The sequence below is a fragment of the Sparus aurata genome, chromosome 5 (genome assembly GCF_900880675.1).
Source record: "Sparus aurata chromosome 5, fSpaAur1.1, whole genome shotgun sequence".
Lineage (NCBI taxonomy): Eukaryota > Metazoa > Chordata > Actinopteri > Spariformes > Sparidae > Sparus > Sparus aurata.
The window spans coordinates 21,835,207-21,856,230 of NC_044191.1; the positions used below are offsets into that span (position 1 = coordinate 21,835,207).

At 43.7% G+C, this 21,024-nt stretch overlaps 1 protein-coding gene across 1 annotated transcript; it reads right to left on the reverse strand.

Annotated features, from left to right (window-relative positions):
- Positions 1-1,720: 1,720 nt before the first annotated feature.
- Positions 1,721-20,487, reverse strand: scarf2 (scavenger receptor class F, member 2). Its single transcript, XM_030418452.1, has 11 exons — positions 19,721-20,487; positions 17,405-17,463; positions 17,205-17,306; positions 15,600-16,119; positions 14,882-15,100; positions 14,517-14,645; positions 14,075-14,178; positions 12,604-12,718; positions 12,171-12,268; positions 5,410-5,565; positions 1,721-4,061 (listed from the first exon to the last, which is right to left on the reverse strand). Exons 1-11 carry the CDS (start codon positions 19,828-19,830, stop codon positions 2,824-2,826), a joined length of 2,850 nt encoding a protein of 949 aa, XP_030274312.1. The 5' UTR covers positions 19,831-20,487; the 3' UTR covers positions 1,721-2,823.
- Between the last annotated feature and the right edge of the window lie 537 nt (positions 20,488-21,024).

A 21,024-nucleotide genomic window follows, 5' to 3' on the forward strand; every position in this document is an offset into this window, starting at 1 on the left:
TTTTTTTGGCCTAGTTGAAATAAAAAACCTGGCAACAACATTTAGGCAAACATAGTTAGTCTGGCTTAAACTGATCCACAGTTGAGGCACATTTGAACACTTCAGGCATGGTACCATTTGGCCTTATAGTCTTACCCTAAGAACAATGACATGAAAGCATCCCGTTACTTCAGCATTTATCTACTAGCTTAAGATAAAATGATCCTTGAGGGACAAAACATCTATGAAAAGATTGTCTTCTCACACAAATATCCAATGGCGTAAACAACCTAATGTAAAATGAGAATAGCTCGGGTGGTGTTATTGACCTAGTTTCTCGACTAAACTAAAAGAGCAAATAAAGACACATGGCAGTCTCCTCCTGCTCGGAAGAGAATGCAACTAACAGCCATTGCTTTAACAAAATCTACTTTAGAGAGGGGAATATGTCCTGAAGTATGTTTTTTTATGTACAGCATAGGGAAACTACAGATGTTGCTGTATTCAGTGTTGGGAGTAACGGCATTACAATAAATGGCGTTACTAACGGCGTTACTTTTTTTCAGTAACGGGTAATCTAATTAATTACTATTTCCACCGTTACAACGCCGTTACCGTTACCGACTATTAAATGTGGCGTGTTACAAACTGACACTGCTCATTGAAGCTGTTGTCATCCGACTCGGCTCTCCGCCACCGGAGCTGCAAAGCTGTTTTACTTTATCTTTTTTTTTTTTTAGCTTGGCGAGGGAGGAGTGAGGGGCGGGACAACCGCATAAGTGATGGTGATTGGCTCTCTAAGGTAGAGTGAGAGTTCGTAAGCCAATCAGAGGCAGTGTTCAGTTTACACACAAACCACAAACGCACACAGCAGTAAGCAACTCTTATCTAATGAATCATCTCTCAACGGCACACGCTTCTACAAAACTAGTGGCCAAAAACACTGTTGTTGACACTGTTGATGATGACAGCAGGCCAGGTGTGGCTAACGTGAGCTATGCTAACAAAGAAGGACACGGAGCTATCCGAGCAGCTACAGCTGGATTTCTCTGCTCCAGCTTCACAAAAACTTGACACAGACTGAACTGAATGCAATGATAGGCAGGTATGTTTTTGAGAACATGCTCCTGTTATCAACAGTTGACTCAGACTCCTTCAGAGCACTCACTGGCTATCGGGGACAGCAGGTGACAGTGTTATGCCGAGAAGTGCCTGCACGCCGGGATCTGCATGCCGCCCGCAGCTTGAGGGGGATGCAGTATTCGGCAGAGCTGGTTTTGAACAGCCAGGGATGCATATCGTGGCAAGTTCAAAACTAGCTCTGCCGAATACTGCATCCCCCTCATGCCGCGAGCGGCATGCAGATCCCGGCGTGCAGGCACTTCTCGGCATAACACCGGTCCGCCATGCAGAAAGACATTTTCTAAATACATGGATGCCGAGTAGCTAAAATGAATGCCGAGCTCAAAAGGGGGAATAATTAAAAGTAACGCAATAGTTACTTTTCCTGGTAACTAGTTACTTTTATAGTGGAGCAATTCCGTTACTAACTCAGTTACTTTTTGGAAGAAGTAACTAGTAACTATAATTACTTTTTAAAGTAACATGCCCAAAACTGGCTGTATTACAGAAGAAAGTAAGTGTGTTTAAAGTGATTTATAAGCATGACATAAAGTGAGGACATAGGATAGCCTGGGATTTCACTTTTGGTTTAGTGGTTTCGCTGACTGAATAAAACTTACAGTAAGAGCACATTCTGGTGATTTGGTGTTAGCAGAAGTATGAAAGAGGTTTTTAAACAGCCCTTTTTGCAGAGGGATCAAAGAGCTTGTTTGGGTTCCAGCAAACCATGTCTGACAGAGTTGGACAAAAGAGAGCTAAGACTTTAAATCCCAAAATGTAACATTTCTGTAGAGAAAAAAAAGCCTTGAAACCAACTCTTAAGCTCAGTGTGGAATTAAAGGTGACTCACACAAGCAAAGAAGACAATTAAGTCCTAAATGTAGCATAACTTGTGTACTGTGGGGTGTCAGATTGAGATGATTAAAGGGGAGCTTGCTAATAACATGGTTTATCAACCTGAAAGTTGCTCTCGTAGCAAAATAGAGGAAAATAAAAAAAGGTGCTTCCTTCGCTAAAGAAAGTTCTCCAGCAAATCACGTTGAAACTGTAAACGTGTTGCTTTTAATAAACACTTTATTTGACCATTATCTGTAAAGAAAAGCCTTGACTTCACAAATAGAGTAAAGCCTTGACTCTATTTGAGGGTTGCTTTAGATATAGAATTTGTGCAAGTTGGTCCTTCGAAACTAGAAAAAAACAAAAAGAAATAGCTTGCAATCCTCAGAGGATCTAATTTTCTTGTTATTCTTAGTACCTTTTGTACCTTTGGAGAGTGTACATAAAAAGAATAAAAAATAGCTACTTTTGCGACACCTGCATATGAAAACTCAAAAGCAATCCATACATGAATATAGTGGTGGACATACTGGGGAGGAATAGAGATGAATGAACTTTGGATTATGTCTGTGCACCACTGTCCCCACAGTTGTCTCCAGCTTAGCCACAGGTTGTGGTGTGTGATTGATACATAGTTATACAAAAAAAATGAAATTCTTGAAATGAAATACAATGGTGTATAGAGGTCAGTATAATACAACTCACCAATCTGACTCGCCTGCGCCCTCGATTTTAAAGCATTTCTCACTCTTGAATGGTCCTGGAGTCACAGCACACTCAAAAAAATGTTCAAATTCCTTGATTAAAAAACTATGTGGTTCACTGTCCACCAAATCCGTTTAAGCCTCTTTGGAATCCATCTTTGGTCATCTTCAAAAAACCCACTTATTTCACTACCTGTGGTGGCATAATGGCTGTCTTTTGCTGGGGTGTTTTACCCTCCGACATATCCAAAGTACCCTCCTTGCCTTTCTTCCTGGGTGGCTTTTTTATGGGAGTCTTCTTTGGTGTAGGATCCAACTTTGGGTCCGCTGCCCTTGAGTCGTTCAAGTCCTGCTTCTCCGGGCTCTTGGCATCAGGGGTCCCGAGGTCGGTGGTGACGGGTGCCACCATCTTCTGAAGGCTGCTCGAGGTAGGCAGCAGGGGCTTGGTGGAGCCCTGCTGGCTCAATCCACCTGAGGGGGTCCTCTTGGCTTTCTGTGGAGGTGTTGGCTTCTCCCTGTTTCCCTTGGGTGTGGAGAGACCATTGGTTTTTGTCAGACCTGTCCCCTCGTTCCTGTTGATGCTTTGGGTTTTCTCCTTGAGCTGAGCAGCGAGGAGCGTTGCCGCCTCAGAGTTCATATGAGGGTGGATGACCTTGGGGCTCTTTGGTGGCTCCTTGGCTGTTTCCTTTGGACTGTCAGCATTTTTCTTCTCAGATGAGGAGCTATGGAAGTTACTTATCTTCTTGAGGGCATTTTGAACCACACCGTTTATGTGCTCCATGTGACTGGGACTGCTGTGCTCATCCCCAGACTTCTTGCCTCGCAGAGGTTTGTGTTTGCTGGGGGAGCCATTGACTTCTGCCTCCTTCCCCTCCTGTTTCTTCTGTTGTTCCCGGGCCTTCTCCTTCATTTTCTGCCGCTCCTCGCTCTTGGCTGAGCCATCACTGGAGCTTCTCTTTTTCTCCTTTGGCACTACAAGTGACTTCATTCCACCCTGCCCCTGCTGCTCTACCTGGGGACAGCCTGTAGTATTTCCATGTATCCATGATACTTTGGGCTTGGTGGATGGGTCTGGTGGGCGTGGTTTGGGCTTGCCAGGTGAAGGTGGTGGCCTTCCATTGCGCTTTGCCTCTGGTGTGGGAGTACCATCTCCATCCCTGCCGCTGCCATCGTCCTCCTTGGACTGCTTGGAGAGGCGGGCGATTCGGGCGTAGAGGGCTGCAGTAGTGGACTCAGAGCCACTGGTGGAGCCTTCGCTGTCAGAGGATTTGAGCAGGGGCTGCTCACTGCCTTCTGGTTTTGTGACACTGGTGTCTTTCAAGGAGGTGTACTCCCCAGCATCGTCTTCGTCAAGGACAGCTTCTGGCTTCTCTGTTGTCGGGGAGGGGCTGCGCTTCTCTTTGCTTTCGTTCACAGATTCTGTGGGTCAATGGAGGGTGGTATTAGTCAAAGATGAACTCTTCAACATTTAGAACTAAGGTACAGTTTTCTGTTACTTTTTTAAATTAAGACAGATAATATATACTCCATTCAGATGATCAATTAAAACAAGCTGCATTCCCCTTTTGAATTCATGCTTGCTGACTCCTGACTCTGTCACATCGCCATACTGGTGCTAAACTGCCCCTATGGTACATGCGCGTATTGAATCTAGTGGATGTGTAGTGTTAATTTCTGAGGGCCTGCAGAACAGACATTCCAAATGAAGGCAGGATACGCAAGGCAGCCATTATATGTATGCTAATGCGTTGTTAAAAGCAAGTATATCTTCAAACCTAACATGAACAATGGCTTCTCTGGTCAGGTATGACTACTTGCCTATAGTGGCTAATGTTTGGTAATGTTTGGTAATTTCAATAAATAAAGTTGAGATTCTTTATTTTCGATACCACTTGTCTGCGTTTGAGCATTTACCATCATGCTGTAATTACCCCATGTGGCCACAATGTCAAAAAAACAAGTTGCGTCATTGTTTTAGGATGCTTCGTTTTGTGGTGTCTATTTTCTTTTGAATCGAGGGGCTGAGGGTAGAGCATGCCTTTGGTATACAGATTGTAAAAGCCAAGCTACATAATGAGCTACATGAATAAAACTGAGAAATACAATCAAGACAATCAGTTAAGACTGTAAAAAATACCTCGTCCCATTAGAAAAGCAACAACACATGTTATTTAAAGACTGATATCTGTAGCATTCATTTGCTAATTTGTATACACATACTTGAGACTGGAGCAGCTTGGTGCAACTCCAGTTCAAAACCCTTTCCTGATGTTTGCAGTAATTCTTTTGTGCTCAAGGCATTTTAGTCAAAACAATTGTTTTCAAGCCCTTGAACAACTCATGCGCAGAATAAGAACTAAACCAAATGAGCACTAAAAATCCAGCGATTTGCACCATCACACTTTGAAAAATAGAAACTGATGAAACGGGTGTTTTCCACCAAACTTCAAGGAGTTAGTCATTGTTTGGATTTGTGCCATATGCTGACTTGAGCGTTCCATTTCCTGTTTATACACTCCTTGTTCACGAAGCAGAACCTGGGCCTAGATGGCATATGATAAAGGAACTATCTCCATAATGAGATTTACAGAAGCTGGTGAGTCACTGCACGGTCACACTTCTCTCCGGGTGTCTATCAGCATATGTGTGTGTGTGTGTGTGTGTGTGCGCGTGTGTGAAAAGGCTCCTTCATGCCAAAGACAAATTACGGATTTATGTGCGTCATTCCAGATAACTAAACTGTTTATTTATTCTTACGATGACTCACCTTCATGGGGCACACAGTAAACTGGCCCCTCGTCTCCGCTCTCAAAGGAAGAGAAGGACTCCTGGGACGACCATGAGGAGGGGGAGGGCTGCTCGGCCACTGAGGGGGGCTCGATGAAGCTGCAGTTGAAGGTGTTCTCTGGGTCGTGGTGGGCTACTGAGAACAGAAAACAAATGCAGAAGCCAAAAGGTCAGCGAGAGGGTATTGTACCGTGTTACAAGAGCAACAGTCTGTTCTCACTCACTCTCACAACTGCTGCGGCGTCGCAGAAAGTGTTGGTTTAGGTGAGTCTGCGGAAAAACTGGGTTTTATTGGCTCTGCATATGAGCTAACAAAGGCTCCAACATTATGAAAAGCGAATGAGCTGTCAAGTATTTTTATATGCCGATGCCAAAAAGCTGAAGTGATTCAGGTTTTCCCCAGAGTTTTATCCTAAGCAGGTTAAAAGACAGACAAGAAACATCGATACGAACTTCATAAGGGACACAGACTTTCAATCAGCTTTGGTTGATTGTGACATTTGGTGGGTGAGCGGTACGTAGGGACAAATAGGGAATAAAATGACAGATTTCTCTGGGTTTGAACATTTGGGATAATATAAGTAGACAACTTGACAAAATATTGTCAATAATAAAAATAAAAATAAAAATAAAATAATTATATATAAGGTCTAGTTTTTTTGGGACATTTTAATGTGGAAATGTTACATATAAAATCTTTAAAGGGGTGGAAGAAGAGACAAAGAGACAAAGAGAAACAGCTAGTCTGTAAACCTTTAAGCTGTATTAATTGCGAATCTGTGTTAACATCTGCAATTTTTAATATAAAATCAGTTAGGTAATCAATTATTAAACCCAAGTTAAACTTTTCATTTTTAGCATCGTGGCATCTTGTACTGAGTCAGAAAATCAGTTTGTTGGTCATTTTCCGCTGAAACCCTTTCCCTCAACCATACTGTATGTAGGTCAAGCCATGTTTCTCGCTCCCTGTCTAACTCCCTCGCTTTCTCAATCGTCCTCTTCCTTCCTCCCCTTCAGACGCTGCAGCATTCTGCTGACCCTACAGTCTCAGGACAGCTGTGGTTGCTGAGGGATACTTGCGGTTGATCATCCCATCTGGCGTGAAGAGCACAGTTTGGGCCTAAACTGTGCTGGGCGTTAACTCGACATGACCGACCACATCAGATGCTCCTGTTTACATGCCCAGAGACACATGGGTCCGTCCGTTTGTTTAGACCTCAGATAAACCCTGCTCGGAAGAAAATCCCCTAACTGTACCAGGACCCTGGCCAGGAACAAATCCTAGCTCCTTAGCTGTTGTTGTTTGAATGTAACTAAAAAGATGAACTACTTTAAGAGATTGACAGCTGGATTTTTGCAGACATGATGACTTGTAGAAGCGCTGTAAGATGAAACACTTTACCTCGCATTTACTTGGTCTTTCGTCTGTAATGTTGGGGTATAAAAGCAGCTCCGTCAGTCAGATTTCACACAGCTTTGCTTAAATTCTCACCGCATCTCTCTCAAGTGCTTGAAAGGCATGCATGTTATAAAACACTACAAAAGAAGAAAATATTGATCTAAATAACATGCAAAGAGATATAACTTTGATGACCTGTTTAGATGTTCCTCCCACCAGAAAGAGTAAACGAAACATGTCGGGTTTATTTTTCTTCATAAACCAGCCCGATGTTTATTCTCTTGCTTCCCATGTCAATCCATCGCCTCTCACCATGTGACTCTCTGTCTCATCTGCTTTTCTTGCTTCAACATTTTCTCAAACAACAACCAGATTTAGTCATGGTCACTTCAGAATCACAGAGGATGTGTGCGTGTGTTTGTGCCACAGAATCGTTTTGTATACTGACATGTTTGAACAAAGCAGTTTTTTCACGGACAATGATTTTTTTTCCCCTCGAGGCTGCTGAGATTCATCTAGTTTGCCAAACCATGGGATTTAACTGTAATACCTCAGATTGGAGATCTGTTTCTAAGAAATAAGATTTGACCTTTGGGTCAATCGTATTTGATACACTGATCTAAAACCATTGCTCTCATCTTATGTGATATATATATTTACCTCACTAATGTGCACTAATTTCAGCTCATTGTAAGCCTTGACTGAGTTTTGCTGTCCTTTACTATCGTGCTTGTTTCTCTCCCCTGATTTGTTAACCCAGGGGCGGAACAGCTGACACTGCGAGATCACTGGGGGTGGGGCCTCACACACACACACAAACACACACACACACACACACACACACACACACACACACACACAGGGACCAGAAGATAACATCTGTTGATGGCATCTTGCTATGATACGTCTCATTACGTGTGTTATCTTCTGTATGATATCACATGAATTTGAAAGGCAGGAAAGACGAAGATAGATGGTTTAATAGATGGATATAGGCCAGGGGATATTTTCTATAATTATTATTTTTTAGAGGTACTGGGATGAAATAAACAGTAGTTCTGCTTGAGCAGCCCTAGAAGAATCCACAGTCAGCTATGACATAGGCAATGTATTTCTCTGAAATACAGAGTAAGGCTCTGAGAGTAAGGCTTTGCTGTTTCATGACAGCAATACCCACATTTGTTGCAGTGGACTCCACAGTGAATTTAATTTTTTACATTTCATTAACAGAATTTGAAATGTGTGGGAGCCAAGCATCCCTAACGTCTGATCCTAGAATGGCCCCTGGTGACTCGTAGGGTGGATAATGTCAACACAGGTGCAACATATCTACAATAAGGAACTACAGATGTGTGTGTTAGAAGGGGAAAACAAAGACAAAGAATAGCAAGTATTTCGATATGTATGTAGAGAGGGACTTCCACCCAAGGGCACCCATTTATGTGACTATTTAAGGATATCCTGTTTGGCAGAATAATGCCACGCTGCTCTCTCTACATGCGTACTCAGTGATGGACTGTTGTGTCTACAGAAATGACTCTACCATGGTATTACTATTTCGAGTGGATTGTCTGTAAAAAAATTAAAAAATCAACGTGGTGTGGATGTGGTAGATTAGCAACAATATATACCGTATACAAAACCCATAAAATATTTATCAAGAGGTGTGGATGAAAAACAATATTCCTGCCCTCATGAAGAGTTTTGGCTGTGCAGCAGTAGGAAGAGACGCAGAGACTATGAGTGGCTGAGGAATGCAATGCAGCCAACCTATGAAAAGACTTCAGATGAGTTAGTCAACAAGCTAGCACATGGGGCATTTTTGCGACATCACTTGTATGCCGTGATGAACAACTGCTGCCCTTGAAGGCTGTTCCCTCCCGACTTGTGGGACTGGTGGGGCAGATTGTTCTTCAGACTGGACGCCACTGTGATCCCTCCCCTGCATGGAGGCCAACGCACAACGGGGCATTATTGACACGTCCCAGCTGAACAGCCCCACCGCCACAGTTGCTCAGTGGGGGGATGCATTAACAGACCTGAGGCAGAGGTAGTCTAAAGGCTAGGGAGGTGGCTGGTTCAAATGCCTGCTGGATATTAGGTGCCAATGATAAGAAAAAACAATATGTTTCAGCCTGAAACAGCCTGAGTCAGACTTAGAGAACACTGAGTGACGTCTAACACGGCCAACTCAGAGCCCGTTAACTAATCAACCATGACAAGTATTTGTGAAATTATCTGATAAGGACAACTGTAACAGAAGCATGTTTCCTATGTTCTGAATCACTTAAAGGACTGGTGTGTAGGACTTAGTGGCGTCTACTCAACTCAACTCAACTCAACTCAACTTTATTTATAAAGCGCTTTAAGCAGCCATAGCTGGGACAAAGTGCTGTACATAAAAAGAAATAGAACATAAAACATAAAAACATAGGAGACAAAATAAAAACAATAAAACAATAAAAATGTTAAAACAATAAAAACAATAAAACACTAAAACAAGAGCAGAGTCTCATGCTGGGTTAAAAGCCGAAGAGTTAAAATGGGTTTTAAGATGAGTTCCGCTTAGACCTCGGTACCTCCAGGAGCAGCTGGTCAGCTGACCTCAGACACCGAGCAGGAGCGTAGGGATGGTCTAGTCTAGTTGGCAGGCTGCACACTGTAGAGAACTGAATACCCTCCCCCTCACCATCCCCCTACAACTGTGTAGAGAACCTACACTGGCCGCTAAAAATGCAATAAAAGCAAAAGGCGCTCTCTGTAGCCAGCATTTGGTTTGGTTCTTGGCAAATGCAGGCACATGCAACATGGCTGACTCTGTGGCAGAGAACCCGCTCTTCATGTAAACATAAAGAGCTCATTCTAAGGCAAAAAAATTCTAAGGATTGTTACTTTCACAGGATTTTACACTAATTCAACCATTTAAAAATCTGACAATAGATCCTCCTTTGTCCTTCACACTGGACCTTTAAGAGTGACTTTAACACTTGCGGTTCCAGACGACTTTCCCACGATATATGAGGATGAAAAAAAGCAGGTGGCGCTGCTCTCAGCCGTCACTGATGGGGAAGCATTTGGACACAGAGGATGCAGAATATGCCGACAGACGTGTATCTGTAGGGCGTGGAGCAAATATGCTTAGAATGGAATGCCAAACTACAAGCAAACAGCTTTAGTTGCGCCAAGAGGCAAATAAGTGACAGTGTGTTCATGAGGCTGTTTCTCTGGGGCTAACTATGCTAACAGACGAATAAATGTTGTCTTCCTCCTCTACTTCCCCCCCTTCCTTTTTCATTTCTTCTTGCCACATCTGTTGCAACTGACCCTGGTGTGGATAAATCACAGTTCTGACACGGGCTGGGGTAAATTTGACCACTTCCTGTTTCCAGCCCCATCGGGCCCCCTCTGGAATGTGTGTGTGTGTGTGTGTGTGTGTGCAGGACTGTGAAGCCCCAGTCAGAGTTTGAGATTCTAAGTGTTGGCAGTCGGAGCTTCTGTGGGTAACCCGACAGAAAGCAGCGGAGAGACACATAGCTGTGATTTGTTTGGCTGAGTATCGAGGACTGGTCTTAAACTTCATTACATGTCTGTCTTATATGTTGGTTGTCTCAAAATGTGGAAATCTTGACTGTAAAAGGCTAAGAACTGACTTTACTTTATTTGCTAGGATTCTAAACACAAATAAAAAAAGTGATTAATGCCTCTGGCATTAAAATGCTTCAAATGGTCAAACTCTTCAGGAACAAACACATTAATGGCCCACAAAACGATAACAAAGGCAACTCTGTCCCAGTGCTGTGAGGCATATTAGAGACAGATTCTAGCCTAAATAATCAGCTGGATAACTGAGGAGGCACATGCTGCTAAGACGTGGAGAAGAAACCAGGTCATCATGTTTTAACTCCTTCCACAGCACACTGACTGCAGTGGAGCCCTATTAATGAATCAAATTACAATGTTTTCTAATGACGCTTAAGCTGAGGCAAAGTTCGAGACTGTTGTGCAACACACACATGCATATATATTTTTCAGCCAATCAATTACCTAATCAATAAATCAGTAAATAAAGGGAGATTCCCATAGTTCCACCTCCCATGGCCTAAAAACAACACTGTTTTGTCAGACTCGCAGTCAAAAGATTCCACTTTGGAGTTACATAAATCGGACAAAAGCAGCAAATTTGACAAGCTGCAGCGATAGAATGGTTTTTCATGATGAAAAATAACTTCCTGTCAGTGGACTTATTAATTAATCACCTAATTGCTTTTGCACTGTTGCAAATGTCATCCGATATTCTATCAGTGTCCATAGCTAAACATTATTTATCTCCTTCCTCAAAATATTAATTCAGAAAAATTGCATAATTAATACAAATGGTCTCCTCAGAAGAATATTTCCATGTCTTGAAACTGTGATATAGAAGTTTGAAAAGTACAGAAAGATATTGCTGTTCTTTTTTTTTCAGTACATGGCCATAAATGTACCCTGCGAGTTGCTTGTGTGTTGTGTTGGATAATGATATATATTTTAAGATAATTTTAAACCATTAAAACAATTTATGAGCTCAGAACAAAAACATTCATGTTAAATTGTGTGTGGTGGGGTGCTAAAGATCAGCATATCTCCTCTGTCTATGATAAAGAAAAAGAGCCCTTGGTCACAGACAGATCTGTCACAGACCACGAGACCTCCACATGGAGCAGCAGAGCGGCAGCGTCCACCCAAACAGTGCAGCCTTTGATAGTGTGTCACTCAGCACCACCCCCCCAAACGACCACTGGCCTTCTTTTAATAACACAGCCTCCTCCTCGGCCCAAGAAAAGTTTTGTCGGGGAAGAAGACGATGGAAAAGAGTAAAAGAAAATGGGGCGAAAAAAGCCCCAGTTTAGGGTTGTAATAATATGAACACATGGCATTTGAGGGTGCCAAGAATAATAAGGGGCTCTAAAACCAGTGCATTCCTTTCAAATGAAACCCCATACTCGCCTGGCAGCCACCATACACTTTTCAACCCTATTCATCATCTAAAAGGCAGACTAAGGTAGCACTGAAGGAAAATGCTCACCGACCGACATTAACTGCTGTCACTGTCTCTGATGTTTTAAGCTGAAACATGCATAAAAGCTCTGATAACCGGCGAAACCACCGTTTTTCATTGTCCACCTCCATCAAAATCATTGCATGCACGACCTGAGCTTCTTATACTATAGCTATCAATGAAGCTGAGAGTGATGTGACTCCAGCAGACTGTGTTGTACAAGCACCAGAGAGGACGATTACATAAAATACAGCAGCCTCTGGCAGCAGTGCGGCGGGATATGAGAAAGAGTTTTAGGGCTTACCGACTACTTTGGGCAGTTTCTGTCGCCTCAGTGGAATACGGGGAAGTTTAGTGCTGATTCGGCTGAATCGTCCACACAGGATCCGCTTGGCTTTTTTGCTGTTGGTAGAGTTGTCTCGGTTAGGATTGAAAAAAGGGATGACGCCATGGAAATCCAAATGAATCATTCAAAGGAGGCATATTAAACCTGGCCCTGTGCCTCTTTTGAGGGCTCGGGGGCTGCTCACATTGCTACTCACGCCGTTATGTCAATACATTAAATTCACTCAAAATACAATTTATATGCAATTATTCATTTAACAATCTGGTACCTGTGAGAGTACGTAAAGAGAAAATATTTTCCTCTATTTTCATAACCGGGGGTGAGCCTCCTACTGGGAACTAGAGCCCCCATTGTGGACGGTAAAAGGTAAAGACACCCGTCTGTCACTCACTTGTGGTCGTCTTTGTGTCGACAGAGGCAGCAGCAGCAGAGCAGCGAGAGCAGGACGATCAGTAAGAAGGAGACCAGGGTTCCAGCCGCAATCACACCCATCCGCTGGTTGGGCTCTGAAAAACGAGACACAGGGAATTCTGGGTGTGCCACATTGCCACATTCAGAGCAAACCTCCCCTTTGCCAACTTCAACAAATCTCTCTCTCTGTCATCACCAGACCCTAGACACCTCGGCGTGTAGCATATTATTGTGATTTACTGAACGAGTACATTCTAATGACTTGAGGAGAGGCTCAAGCTAACTGTGCATAATCTTTATTGATGTGATAGTTAGCTTTGATAACAGAGATAAAGCGTGGGGTTGCATAAACAATTGATTTTCAATCGCCGCTCGACGTGAGGCGTCTCTCCGAGGAAATGAGATTGCAACAGGCGGCGGTTCACTCCAGATTATTCACTATTAATCTTATCTCCCTCAAGACGTGAGACCACTTACCCTCTCATTGCTGATTTCCTGCGAGCGACTTCCTCCCCTTTACCCCCTAAGTCATCGATGATTTATTAGGACCCCTCCCTCCTCAAGCGGAGCACACACCCCAAACATAATAAGTGCAGCATTGCATAAGTGTGGATGACATTTTGGCGCTCGCAAGGACAGATGACACCAAGTGGGGAGCGAGCCATCAGTTAAAGGGGTAAGTAGAAGTGGCCCTCTGGTCTTCACACTGTCACATAAGGCTGAGATGGATTGTTGGGCAGCGTGGGCGTGACATGTTGTCATTGCGCCACGTTTCGAAGGTGGATAAAGAGTGGACAGCAGTTTGGGATAGGGTTAAAGTAAAAGTGACAAGGTCTTGTAATACCACGGACCGACCTGCCGCTGCCCATCATACCCACTGGCCCTATTACCTGCTGCCTTCGTGCCCTATGCGACAATATTCTCCCCACCTGCCTCCGACCATCTCCCCTTTCCAAACAGTCCACATTTGCCTCTCCCTCTGTCTCCCGTCCAACTTCTCTTTTTCTCTCATATTTTCTCCATCCCACTCCCTTTATGTCTTCCTTCCTCTCTCTCCTGCGCTCTCTCTCTCTCTCTCTCTCTCTCCGGCTGGACAGGAACAGAGCCAACAAACACAGCCATAAAAAGGACACCGGTCTGGGTCTGGAAACACTATCAAGGCCTCGCTACGTTAACTCTCCCACTACACACACTGACCTGAATAGACGTGTTTGTTGGTGCTCGGTGTGTACAGCCAGCTATTAAGACATTTAATACGCAGGCAGCAAACCAGTGGCATCTGGCTCATTGGACAAACAGTTCGGAGGGTCCCAATTCTTTCTGTTTGTGCAGCACGAGTAAGAAACAACTGTGTTTTTTCCGTCTTTGAGAGCGCGCATTATTGAGAAAAACACAAGTTTTGCGTCAACATCAAAGCATGCTCCGGAAGAAACAGGGGAGATTTTCCTTACGTAGATAGCAAGCACCAGACACGGGATCGCAGTTCTTGACATGGCAAGAGCAGGTTTGGTTGCAGTTCACTCCATACTGGCCAGGCTGACAGGTCATATTGCAGCTTGAGTACAGAGAGGAGACAAAAACAACATCTGTTTAATGTTCCCTCCAAGTGACAGATGCAAAAATAGGACACAGAAGGGAAAAAAATGACTTATGGGATCGGGGCTCTTTTCTTCCTGTGATGGAGGTTTGTAGGTATTTCACTTTATTATTCCAAGAGTGTCCTTTATCAGTATCTGTACAAAATTGTGCCTCAAAAGACAAGCTCACTCATTCAATTCCCAAGAAATATAAGTGTGCGACATAAATAATATAAAAGCATGTGTGCTGAAAAGCTGCCGAGGGCATAAACATGAGTTTTCTTCTCGGGTATGAGGCATCTCGGACGTGACTTACTAGGTGCCATAAAACCCCGGGTCACACAGGCACTCTCCGGTGACAATGTGACAGATGCCATTAAAACAGTGACTGCAGTTGTTCTCACAGTTCTCGCCGTACATGCCATTGGGGCAGCGCACCTCGCACCTATCACACACAAAAGGAATGTCATGATTACAATCATCTTCATGCTGAGCCATGTGAGTCATCGTCGTTATCGCCGCATGGAAACGCGTATTACAGTAGCTACTAGTTAAAGATACTGCTCTTACGTTTTTAACTCTGAAAATGACAAAGCTCGACTAGATCAAAAGGTCTGACTGAACAGCAAAATATGAACACGGCACGCATGTCTAAGTTTGACTGCGTGTGTGTTTCCTTACCTGTCCCCAATCCAGCCAGGGTTACAGTGAGAGCACTTGCCATGGATGGGGTCGCAGTGGTGACCGTCTTTGCAGGTGGGACACACCTCTTGGCAGTTTTCGCCAAAGAAGCCTTTGGAGCAGAGCTGGTCACAGCGGGTCCCGTTCCAGCCTCTGTCACAGGTGATGCAGCGTCCCTCAGTCACCTTACACGGCTGCTGGCCCTTGCAGTGCCCACACCTGTGGTAGGCCAAGAAAGACAGAAAAAAAGAATTCTATTTGTTTACACAAAACGTCCTCCATTTCATCTGAATGCAGTGAAACTGTTCTGGAAACATGATGAAATGAACACATAATTGGACGTTGCTGTTATGATCTTTTAAAGAGGGAAACACTAAACACTAAATGCTGACTGTGATCTCTCTGGTTTGTATCATGTGAGAAAGGCACAGTCCACAGACGGTAAATTACTTAACCTGAATTGCTTTTACATGTTGGCTGACGGTTGTGGGGTAATGTGAATACCAACTCCCAGATCTCACTTTATTATTGCTCCATTAAGTAACATTTACAGATATCAGCTGCAGCGTATATCAAATCTTATTTCCTATCAAAACCACAACAACTGCACCATAATATGTATCAGACAAGGGAAATGAACATTAGATATAGGTAAGACTGCATGCTTGCTGTGTTTTTAAAATGCTGCATTTGCGCCCTGCTGAGTCATTTCCCTCACCTGTTCCTGCAGTTTTGGCCGTAGAAGCCGGCAGGACATGGCTCCCTGCAGAACTTCCCACGGTACCCTGGTGTGCAGGTACACGAGCCATCCGCCTGGTTGCACTTGCCATGGACGCATTGGCAGTATCGCTCACACCGCGGGCCCCACAGCCTCTCCCTGCACTGGCAGCGTCCTGTGAACTGGTCACAGGGTGAATTGTTGCAGTTACACTGGATTGCACAGTTCCTCCCGGTCCAACCAGGGTTGCAGAGGCATCGCCCTGTCATTGCATCGCAGACAGAGTTGATGCTGCAGTAGCAGTTATTGTTACACTGGGGACCCCAGACGCCAGGGTGACACGTGCATTTGCCCGTCTCTTGGTCACACTTGCCCTTTTGGCATAAGCAAGCATTCTCACAGTTCGGTCCCCACCGATTATGGTTGCAGGTACACTCGCCGGTCAAGTCGTCGCACTGGCCATTGGGGTAACAATTACATTTCCCTTTGCAGTCGGGGCCCCAGAACTGGGTAGGGCACTCTGTGGAAAGACAGTGCAGTAATCACGAGATGGGAAATATTCTGTATGACTTGGCAAATATTCTTAGACTTGAAATGTCTACAGTGGTGTTAGTGGCGCAGTAGTGCTTTGAGCTAAACGCCAGCATGATGACATACCCGCAACCGCGGTGATGTTTTGCTGGTGCAGTGTTCACTGTGGTCACCATCTTCGTTTAGCATGCTCACTAACACTGCTAATTAACACTGAACACAACATACAGCCCAGGCCTTCAGGAATGTGGGTAGAGGGCGACTGTTGACCTAATAATAGTCTCCAAAGAAAGAGATTGCCAGTGGTGCTAGGACTGGGCAATATGGTCTCAAAATAATATCACAATAACTGCAACTGTAGGCTATATCACACATTATACTGTACATCTTGATATTTTGAAATCTCCTCAAAAGCACGTTATAACTGCTTCGACTGTGTGACAGAATCACATATCACAATATATTTACTTGAGATTGATACTGCAACCATAATGTACAGAAGTCTATTGGTTGGCCTTCTTCGACAAAATCTTAACACGGTGAGCTTCTTGATAAATAATCATTGTTCATGTGGATATAATGACTCAGTGGGTGATGTGGAAAGTGGAAAAAAGTAGAACAGTCTTCCTTAAAACTGTCTAAAATCCAACACAATATGAAGTCTCATACCATGACAAGCATATAATATCAATATATTACCCAGGCCCCGACAATTTATCCTGAGGGGAATGTTGTGTGTGTGTAAATTTCATCCCGATTCAACCCTAGTCACACGAGAGGAAAAGACACAGGATCACAAGAGTCATGAGGGTTGATCCTCTGGGCTCCATCAGCATCAGTGCAAAATTTTAATTGCAATCTATCTAGTAGTCAGTGAGATACAGCAGCAGACAAGCAGACAAACGTAGAATGAAGAGAATTCTGCTTGTATTATAGTTTTAAAAGTTTAAAGGAGAGCTACTTGTATTAATAAGTAAAGCAATTTCTATTCATTTGACCTTTTAACACCAATGTCAGGAGGCAATAGGGCTGAAAATACTCATAGTAAATGTGAAGAAAAAGAAAATCCCTTACTGGTGTCACAGCTAGCTCCGAAGTATCCGTGACGACAGCGACATTCATTGGGCCTGACACACACCTCATTCTCCTTGCAGGTGAAGTTGCCTTCGCAGAGAGCTTGGGTGAACAAGAACAGGCCACATTATTCAACTGACTCGCACGCCGAGCTGCATGACACATACTGATAAATGTTGGCACTCGGGTACGGTACATACGTGTCAGGCATTCATCCCCTAGCTGCCCCCATCCAGTGCAGCACACAAATCCTGTTGATCTGGAAAAGACGAGAGTGTGGAGATGAGAAAATGAGAGGGAGGGGGGGTGGCAAGAGGAACCTGGCTAAAATACAGCCAAACAATCACACATCAACGAGGCAGCGTCCACACCCAACTCACACCTCTTTGATCTCGCACTGCTCATTGATGTGGCCCATGCCAAATGCTGCTAACGTATGCGGGGCATTGTGCACGACACACATGCCTCGCACATGGTTGTACACTCAAAAAGCCCTTAACCCCTTGAATCCGTGTAGTTTGTCTGGTGCTTTTAAAGGGGAGGGGAACGTGAATATTCAGAGAACAATATTCATGCGGCCAAGTTTTTCGGCCCCTGTCAGGAAAGAACGGATGTGTCTCCTCTTCCTCCCACGCCTGTGACCTCCACGGGGCCCCCCTGCAACACGTCAGCTTCCCCTGAAGTGTTTGAAGATGGCCGTTTGCTTTCAGTCAATGAGCAGGGAGCGGCGCCGTTCTTCATCCTGCCAAAACAGGCGCGTGGTGGAGATCACATGTTTAACCTCCGTACGCACTTCAAGATTTAAGTCTTTAGATATGAATAAGCTTTTTATCTTTTCATGAACATAATACGGAGGTGGGTTCAACTTTTCTGTGACACTGCTGCTCCATATTTGGATGAATTCCAGTCGACATGCGCACAGTTGACCCCCTGTCGATCTTTAACACGCAGCCAATCCATGTCAGCACTCGACATGAGAGATTGCGTTCACTGTTTGTGTAGTTTTAAATTGGTGTTTTCGAGGCGTACTTGCGCGGCTGTTTACCTTTGATTACTAAGGGATTTCAATAGCTGCTGTTTCGCCAATTCAAAAACCCATTTTTCTGCATCAGCGCTGAAAGCATTGCATTCAGGTCAGAGGAAATAAAAACATAATGGGCATGATGGGGGAAAAAAACAAGCGAGCGGTGAGTTCACTGCAGTGAATGATGAATGCTGCAAAGAGGGCAAAATGTCAAACGTGTGGAGCAGTGATGTCCGGCACTATATATATCACAGTGAAAACCTAACAAAGCGCTAAAATAAACCGTTTGCTGGATGAGGCTGGCAAAAAAAAAAACCTAAGAGATGACAGCATGACCACAGCGTTTGACTTCACATTTCATTATATTGAAATGCAGCGTGTATCCTTATCAGAAAATCTATTTAGTTTTGCTCCAATACTTTTATTACTATAATACTTTTATTTTCCCTTAGTTTTTATGCTGACGATGAAATTGCAGGAAAAAAAGAGACACTTAAACATATAACATGCTTTTGTTGTTGTTGTTGTTGTTGATGTTGTAAGTAGTCAGCTTTCACAGAATAGCCTGTTAGAGTGTGAGCCCTGGACTACATTCGCTGTTTATACCTACCACAATTCTTAGTCCAACAAGTTTGGATGCCGCAGTCAGCAATTGTGGGCTTGGATGTTTTCTTTTATTTCTCTACTACACTACTTACTAGACATCCACATGCTAAGCTATAATCCTCGAGGTCATTAACAAATGCTATTTTTGGTACTTTGACCTTTAACAGGGATCTTTTATGATATATTGATTATTCTAATAACCTACTATTTTGAAACACCTCCCCGAACTGTTGACACAATATCAGATTAAGCATTTTTATAAACTTCCCCAGAAACACTGTCAAAGAGTGCATTGAGACCGCAGTGTGTTATCAAACGGTGCCACGAATGCTGTACAGGTCAAATGAGAGCGCCCCCTGCAGAGCAGTGACAACACTCCCACTCCAGATGCACACATCTGTATAGCTGCTTTCTTCAATGGGCTCCGCCTCCTGCTGTAGAGCAGACTGGGAACACGTTATATGTCCAGAAAAGAAAGCGAAATATGATCGAAAATAAATGCTGTAATAGGTATAATAGTGTTGATGAATGAAAGAAGAGTTTATAAAAAACGAGGTCAGGGACTAATCTCAGAGTAAACAACGACTTTTTTCCCACTTTGTCGAGAACCGCTATTCGTGCCTGAGGCCAACACTGCAAAAAAAAAAAAAAAAAAAAAAGAGTCATTTCTTATCAAGGATTTAACGTCTTGTTCTCCCTCTTAACACCCAATTACCCTTCAAGGAAATAACACCACTTAAGGAGAGCGTTGATACTACTTGTGAGAATTGGAAAAGGAATGAGTCAAATAAGAAAAGAAGTCAAGAGAATTAAACTTCTAAAGGAAAACTGATCTGCGACCACTAACTCCTACTTTTTTTTTCTCCTCATCTGCGCTCATGCTTACCCAGGCGCTTTGCAAACATTCTTGCCTTTGGGGTTGAGTTCTTGGCTGAAAGTGGCGCAAAAGAAGACACAAACCAGCGCAACAGCAGCAAAAAAGTTCTTCACTTCCATTGTACAAGCAGCAGCATCCTTCTAGACGCCGTTCTCTCTCCGCATTTCCCCTTTTCTCCGAAAGTGAGTGGCGACGATGGCTTTCTTCACTGGATTTTAAACTCTCCGATTGGTTTTACGCACGTAATCCAGATGTGTCTGCATTATAAACCTCAAATCCAAAAGGTGATTTAAAACAAACTCTTGCCACCACCTACGCCATCGAGCGAAAAAAGGTAAACAGCGACAGCAAATCCCAAACGAACAGCTGAGAAAAAGAAAGAAAAGGAAAAAAAAAAGTCATAAAACCAAAACTTGCAAGTCACAGTATTCTTGGTAAACGTGGTTCGCCTGCGGTGCGAAGTTTATTCCATCAGAGACTCTGAAAGAGGTCATCGTGCAGAGCGGACGGGTCCACACTCATCATGAAAAATAAAAACAACTTTTTTCCTCATAATGTCCTCAACGCGTCTGGAAACGTGGAGACAGGTGATAATTTTGACAAAAAGATTGCGACGAAATTAGCTGCCTTTCGCTTGTTCCTCTCTGAGGAGAAGCGCTTAATCCCTAACTTTTGTCCTCTCCTGCGCTCTCAGGAGTGGCAGGAGGCGAATTCCTGATTTGTTACTCTATCTTTGGCATTGTGCGCCATGCGTGCGCCACCGCATTTACATAGCCGAGGCCTGTGTGCAACGGGGTCTGTTTTAATGGCCGCGGTTAAGAAGACAGCTCGTGGCCTGACTTGTGACAAACTGAAATCAACCCAACATTTTATATGTGGACGATTAGGTCGGAACAATATCCTTTTTCTGTTCTGTGTCGTGAAAATTATGATTATCATTCTTAAAAAGTTGCTTATTTCAAGCATCTCCAACAGTCAAACACAGATAAAGTTACAGTTTCCTGATTTGTATAGATGTTAAATAAGATTTGTAGAACATTTACCTACTTAAAACACTTATTTAAGGTGTTTTTTAATTGATGGATGAGGAGTGTGTTGCTCTGTGTGTGGGGGGGGGGGGTGGCAGTGTTGATGACTACATGTTAGACAATGGCTCCCCCATCTGTTAACGCGAAGTAGTTTTGGCATTTGGCACCCTCCCTGCACTGGATTAATGCAAGGAAGGCCTCCTAAAGCACTGGGAGCTGCAGGGCGGAGCCAAGAGCAAAATCTCCTGATTTTGATTCATTACATCAGATTCATTATAACATACA